Source organism: Suncus etruscus, chromosome 9 (genome assembly GCF_024139225.1).
Source record: "Suncus etruscus isolate mSunEtr1 chromosome 9, mSunEtr1.pri.cur, whole genome shotgun sequence".
NCBI lineage: Eukaryota > Metazoa > Chordata > Mammalia > Eulipotyphla > Soricidae > Suncus > Suncus etruscus.
This window is the reverse complement of record NC_064856.1, coordinates 54,779,506-54,787,419: the sequence shown is the minus strand read 5'-3', so window position 1 is coordinate 54,787,419 and position 7,914 is coordinate 54,779,506. Positions and strand designations below refer to the sequence as shown.

Below are 7,914 nucleotides of genomic sequence, written 5' to 3'. Positions count from 1 at the left end.
GATCAACAGAGAAGTTGGAATCTTACTTCACAGTGGGAGAAAATTCAGTTTGAGGATGTTTTTGAAGATGAACACTGGAGACCTTGGGAAGGGTTTTGTCTACAGCTCTATATTTGCCAAATTAGAACCCAGTAACAGAAGAGTATATATGTAAATGCTTTTCATGTGTTTTCCAATCTTGATAAACTTTTTAAGTTAGTGATAAATAATAAATAAATCATTAATTAATAATTTGGCATATTAATACACTATAACTTATTTTCATATTCATTGATTGCTGTTTTCAACTTTTAGTAATATGAACATGATACAATTAAACATATAGAATGAGTTTTGACTTCTTTGGGTATGTACCAGGTAAAACAATAACTAGATTGTATGAAAAGAGTAGTTAGATTTGCAAGAACTACCAAGTGTCATCCAAAGTGTCTCTATCATTTTGCATCCAATTTGCTATGAATGAAAAGGAGTTCCTCAGACTGAAGTGATAGCACATCAGGTAGGGAGTTTGTCTTGTAAGCAGCCTACCCAGTATTCTCTATGGTCCCCAGAGCCTGTCAGGAGTGATTTCTGAGCACAGAGCCAGGAGTAATCCCTGAGTGAAACTTGGTGTAGCCCACCCACCAAAAAGAAAGAGAAGATTATTTATTTTTAATCATTAAAAAATTTGGTTTTCAGAATTTTGGCATTCTACTAAACCTACTTTAGCACCACAGATAAAGTGGAATACTATGAAGCTATTTGGAATGATGAAATAGTGCAATTCACTATAGCTTCAATAGGAGGGACTAAAACATATACATTAAGTAAAATAACTCCAAGAAAAGCATATAGTAAATTATCTCATTGTCTGTGAGATATGGAATAACATGACAAAGGAATAAAAATTAACAAAGGTGGGCAAATATTTGACCCTAGATTATAGAAATGAAAAGGCCACAGAAGAAAAATATTGAGGCGGTTATAGTAAAAAGTATACAGGATGTAGTAACACGGGCAAGGATTAACAACCCTGGACACATCGGTAGTATAGAAGTATGCTATAACTATATGTCCAAGTCACAAAGATATTGATACTGCAAGCATGGAAATGCAAAAATCAAACCTTGGTCTTCAAGATTGTATTCTCCCTTGAACATATATCTCATTTGCTTTTCTCCATGTTTGTTTGCCTATTTCCAGTTTGGAGAAGCCGTGTCATCTCTTGAACATACAATTCTTTCTTCCTCTTTCCTCCCACATTTCTAAGTAACTTCCAATAAAATCTATCTTACTTGGTCATAAAACTGTGACTGTTAAGGAAAAAAACTGAAGGGTGGGAGGGAACCTTGTTAATTGGTAGGAGGCATTGTCACTTTGACTTATAACTTATAAGATGTCCTCCTAGACTTGTAATTGAACTTCTGCTCCAATCATAAAAATTATTACCTTTAATGCATTTGAATGTTGAAGGCGTTTGGTGATGGAACTGGTATTAGGACAGTATATGCTTAAAATTATTATTGTCATATATGTAAATAATTATTTAAAATTAATTTTAAAATTATGTACGTATCATTGGTAGGAGGCATTGTCACTTTGACTTATAAGATGACCTCCTAGATATGTAGTTGAATTCTTCCTGCTCCACTTCATAAAAATTACTATATTTTTACAAAATATTCCTTCAATACATTTAAATATTGAAAGCAATTTGTTTTTGTAAAGAAGTGGGGGATCAAGTACAGATATATTGTATAAAGTGAAAACTAAAATTTTGTATCACAGAGTAAATGAAAAGTTTGTCTTTTTCAACTCTAAAGCTAAGGTTTTTTAATAGAATTGGAAGCTAATTTTGTGCCTTGCTCAACAGGAATTACTAGAATTAAACCCTATATCAAGAAGCAAGTCTGTAATATCTATGTTTGTTCTTTGTATTTTTCTTCTTTGCCCTTCCTCATGTTTTCATTTTCATCTTCAGTATACTCAATGACTCATATTGGTAAAAATTTACAAGTATTTTAACTGTTTTCAACTGACCATTTTTTCTTTGTTTTGATGGACCTACTTAGTTATTGGTGTAGCTTTAGGGTAGAATTTGCACCTATTTTAGAAATAGAGTGGGTTCTACAATAAATTATTTATTATAATTTAGTTTATTTTCACATAGTGATAAAAGCAAATGAGGGTTGAAGAACTGTACTAATATTTGATATGCATTTATTATATCATTACATTGTACTACAATACTTAAACTGTATCTAATATACATCAATTTTATGTAATCAGTTTATAAAATGCTTTTTTAATAATGAAGGTATAGAAGCATATAAATTCTTATAGAAATAATTATCTTCATTTAAAACATGTAAAGTAAATTAGATATTGTACAGATCCAAATATGAAGCTTTAGATGGACAAATAATTTATTAAAATATTGAAAGCAACACAAGAAATAATTTCATGTTATAGAGATATTGATTCAGAAAAATACTTATTCAATGAAACAAAATAATAAATGTTAAGAAGAAAATTAATAAACTAGATTTCATTGAATATAAAAGTATAATTCCTCTAAAATAATATTAAAATATGAAAAATTGACAATAATGTGTCTAAGAAAAATCAGGTTTTTAATCTAAAAAGGATTAATAATTTGGCCTTAACTTTGTAAATAAATGATATTTTAATTTAAATACCATGTTTACATACTTGATTGTAGTTGGGTTTCAGACATAAAAAGAACATTTCACCACCAGTGCAACATTCCCATCACCAATGCCCCCATCTGCTTCCTATGCCTTTATTTGAGACAGGCTTTCTACTTCCCCCACCTATTGGCATTGTTATGATAGGTTTCAGTGCAGTTATTTATCCTACTGCACTCTCTACTGTTTGTGGTGAGTTTCATATATGTGAGCCTGTCCTTCCAGCCCTCATCTTTATTGTCTCTTGACATTATTACAATAATGTCTTTAATTTTTCTTAAAACCCATAGATGAGTGAGACTATTGTGTGTGTCTCTCTCCCTCTGACTTATTTCACTAAGCACAATAGATTCCATGTGCATCCATGCATAGAGAAATTTCATGACTTCAACTCTCCTGATGACTGCATAATATTCTATTGTGTGTATATGCCACAGTTTCTTAGCCAATCATCTGTTGAAGTGTATCTTGTTTGTTTCCAGAGTCTGACTATTGTAAATAGCGCTGCGATTAATATAGGTCAGAGAAAGGATTTTTTTATTGTGTTTTAGAGTTCTTTGGGTATATATCTAGAAGAGGTATAGCTAGCTCATATGGGAGATAAATGTCCAGTTTTTTGAGGAATCTCCATATTCTTTCCCATAAGGGCTGGACTAGTTGGCATTTCCACCAGCAGTGAACTGTTCTTGTTCTTTGTGATGTGTGACAGTCTCTGTGGCGTGAAATGATACCTCATTATTGTTTTGATTTGCACTCCCTGATGATTAGTGATGTGGAACATTTAGAAATATTGGGGCCGGAGAGATAGCATGGAGGTAAGGCGTTTGCCTTCCATGCAGAAGGTCATTGGTTTGAATCCTGGCATCCCATCTGGTCCCCCGCGCCTGCCAGAAGCGATTTCAGAGGAGCGATTTCAGAGCGTGGAGCCAGGAGTAACTCCTTAGCGCTGCCAGATGTGACCCAAAAACCAGAAATATTAAGCTTATGTTTTATAACCAGGATATCTGGGTTTGATCAAGAAAGGAAAAAAACAATGAAGAATGAAAGAAAGAATAAAGGGAAAAGAAAGAAGAAAGGGAAAAAAGAAAGAAAAAGAAAAGAGAAACAAAAAGAGAAAGAAAGAAAGAAAGAAAGAAAGAAAGAAAGAGAGAGAGAGAGAAAGAAAGAAAGAAAGAAAGAAAGAAAGAAAGAAAGAAAGAAAGAAAGAAAGAAAGCAGACTTCATATGGTGAAAAGATATTTGAAATGGCAAAAACCAGTGAAACAACTCATATAAGGTTATACAAAGACTTTTACAAAATGTTTGTATGCTTTTGAGATACACCCAGCAGTGCTCAAGGGCTCCTCCTGGTTATGTATTTGGGAATTACTCATAGTGGTGCTCAGAGTACCATATGGGATGCTAGGGATCAAATCCAGATTGGCTGCATGCAAGGTAAGGTAACCCATGTACTATCTCTCTGGCCCCAGAACTTTTATAAATTTTTCTAAGACAAAGACAAATAACTCATTTTTAAATGGTACATATTTTAAAATGGTATTCTACATTTAGATAACAAAATATATAGTTTTCATATTTCTATTAATGATAGAAGAAGTATATATTAAGACTACACTGTGATAATAGTGTATACATAATATAGTTACAATAAAGATAGAATATACATAATCACTTAAACACAAAAACACATAAACAAAATGTGTTACTGATAGTGTGTGCAAGGACTGGCTTTATGTTTAAAGGTGAATGAATGAAATTATACATAATTAAAACTTTAGAATTTTCTGCTAAAGCTAAAAATGAACCCATCCAATAAACTTGCAACCACCTTGTTCAACTTATAATTGGTTACAAATATATCCTAGACAACAAATAGTGAAGCACATTTAGTAAACTTATTGAAAATAGTTTAAAATTGGATAAAATCTCCACGTCTATTTAAAATGGATAATATATGCAATATAATTCATTCTGCATACATGTGAAATGTAATGCCTTAAAAATATAAAAGTGGGGGCTGGAGTGGTGTCTCTAGAGGTAAGGCGTCTGCCTTGCAAGCACTAATCTAGAACTCACCGTGGTTTGTTCTCCTGGTATCCCATATGGTTCCCCCAAGCCAGGAGCAATTTCTGAGCACATAACCAGGAGTAAATAACCCCTGAGCATTTTAGGTTAGTCATAATTTTTGTAAGTACATATAGAAATATTTTATTAGGTCTTTGGTGACAGTAACTAACTACAGATACCCAAAGCAGAATACAAAGTCAGTAGTTCAACCAAGCAATCCCGAGAAATAAATACTTGACCATCCAGTGGAACTATGTTAACTTCAGGCCACCAATCTAGAATTGGGATCATGCAACAGATAGGTGGCACTGTATGCCTGATTTCCAGAACTCTTTGGACACCCTTTCAACTCTATTGATAAAATATTCACATAAAGAACTGTCCTAAAGTAGAAATACAGGCATGGTACCCAAATGGAATATTGAAAATTGTGTTTAGTTTTAACTAGAAATTGGTTCAGGAAAAAATTTAAATGGATTTTAGATTACTAGTCATGCATAGTTTGAACACTCATAGAAAGTCATAATTTTAACATACAAGTACAACTTGAGAATGAGTTTAAAATCAATAATTAGACATATATGTGAATAAGAAGATTCAGGGTCATAATCCTTAAACTTGTACAAAACTTTTGTTAAAATCTCTAAAATTTAGAGCTGAAGTCAGTGCAAATGTTAGGGCACTTGCCTGCACACAGCCAATCCATCAACACTTATTGTACCTGACTACTTCTAGCGTGACACCTGAGAATACATTTGGAGTAATTCCTGATCACTTCCAGATGTGAGCCCCAATAAAAAAACAAACCTGAGAAATTTGGAAAGAATTGTTTGACAAGTGACAGAATTAAGTTTAAGTTGAAAAGGACTGGACATTACAAGGCATACAAGGCTTTATTGAATGATAAAGGAGTCATTATTTATGCAAGAATAATTATTTTATATAATATAGTTTAAACTTAAAACTTTATAAACTATTTAGGGCTATCTATTTTTGAGTATATCTGATAATTCTATGAGTGATAATTGATAGCTTTTATTCTTTAACTCAAGAGAGATAGACAACTATTTGAATATATGTGTGTTTATATATTTTTTCATACATATAAGTGGAGTTAACTTTAAATAAGAAGTCACTTAATCTGCATAAATATGATGAGCTGAAGTCAAAATTTTTCACAAGAGTCATTGTTATGAGAAAAAATTTTCAAGTTATTTGAGCTATCAGATCCTCAAAAGGACATTACCTTTTTAATATTTCTATATTTATCATTTCTTAAATATAATGTAGAATTAATGACAACATAGATTAAGTAAGCAAAAAGTAGAGGAATGAATTTGCAAAAAGTAAAGGAATGAATTACAAATATAATAAGCCAGTAGTCATGAATATAAGGGCAAATAAGAATTTCGTAATGTGATCAATAGCATTAACTGTTTTTAAATACATTGTTTTTTTTTTTTTTTTTTTTTTTTTTTTTTTTTTTTTGGTTTTTGGGCCACACCCGGTGACGCTCAGGGGTTACTCCTGGCTATGCGCTCAGAAGTCGCTCCTGGCTTGGGGGACCATATGGGATGCCGGGGGATCGAACCGCGGTCCGTCTCCTAGGCTAGCGCAGGTAAGGCAGGCACCTTACCTCGAGCGCCACCGCCCGGCCCCCAAATACATTGTTTTTAAGTAAAAACAAGTAGTCTATTTTACTTAATCCTGACTATAAGGTTTTTCTCGATAGAGGTTATAAGGAAAAATATCCTAAAAATATCTACCAACTGTTACATAATATTTTAGGTATTTCATTTATGTTCACAATGATTATTTCTATATTTGCACATACATGTTCTAGATGCAGTAGTTTAGAAATTTTGGTTAAAATTACACAAGGTTGAGGATTTTTGATGCAAGATTCTCAAAAGAGAAATGAAAACTTTTCTCATATTAAAATAAATATTAATTTTAATAATTTATATCATAATTGTCAGTGTTTTTTCAAAAACAGGCTTAACACCCTCTCCCGAATCTGCTTAGTCCTCACTCCATAGATGACTGGATTAAGGGCAGGTGGAACAACAACATATAGATTGGCAAGGAGAATATGAATGTATGCAGGAATATTCCTGCCAAACCTGTGGGTCATGAAGGAGAAAAAAGCTGGAGTGAAGAATGCTAGAATAACACAGATATGGGAGCTGCATGTATTAAGAGCTTTGAGTCTGGCTTCCCGAGAAGGAATGCAAAAGACAGCCCTAAGTATCCTTACATAGGAGAAGGCAATAAGAACTACATCAATAAATACCATTGATATGAGAATTAATCCAAATATCATGTTTACCTTTATATTGGCAAAGGCCAGTCGAGCAATTCCCATGTGCTCACAATATGTATGGGGGATTATATGATGTCCACAAAAAGGAAGCCTCAAGATAAGAAACACTAGAGGAATAACAAAAATGAAATTGACACCAAGCACTACTATAAGGATGAAACCAATAGTTTTGTTTGTAAGAATTAGGCTGTACCTCAGAGGGTTGCAGATGGCAATATACCGATCAAAGGCCATGGCTACCAACACTACAGTCTCCATTGCAGTGAACATATGAATAAAGAACATCTGTGTGACACAACCACCAAAACTAATTTCCCTTAAGTTAAACCAGAATATGCTTAGCATCTTGGGAATAGTAGATGTGGACAAACTCAGGTCAATGCAGGCCAACATAGCCAAGAAGTAAAACATTGGTTGATGTAGACTATGTTCGTTCTTGATTACAAAGAGTATAGTGATGTTTCCCACAAGAGCAATCAAATATATAGAACAAAAAGGAAACCCGATCCAAATGTGCATATCTTCCAGGCCTGGAACTCCCAGCAGGAGAAAAAATGAGGGGTGGAACTGAGAATCATTTGAGGAGGACATCATCCCTCTGTTCTTTATGAATCAGAGAGAAAAGAAATAAATTACCAAGCAAATATAAAATCAAATTATATTCAATAGTAGAAGATAAATTTTAATTAATTTTTTAGAAATCATGACAGTAGTTACTGGTTTTTAAATACAAGTTCACTCAGCTATTAAAAATATTAGCAATGCTGTTTAGCAAGAAAATCAGACAAAATGTCTGCTTGAATGATATTCATTTTGGAGATTAACAGAAGTCATATC

The 7,914-nt window shown here is 33.0% G+C and overlaps 1 protein-coding gene across 1 annotated transcript; it reads right to left on the bottom strand.

Moving 5' to 3' along the window:
- Positions 1-6,729: 6,729 nt before the first annotated feature.
- Positions 6,730-7,671, bottom strand: LOC126018495 (olfactory receptor 52E4-like). The gene has a single exon (XM_049780628.1). It carries the CDS (start codon positions 7,669-7,671, stop codon positions 6,730-6,732), a length of 942 nt encoding a protein of 313 aa, XP_049636585.1.
- Between the last annotated feature and the right edge of the window lie 243 nt (positions 7,672-7,914).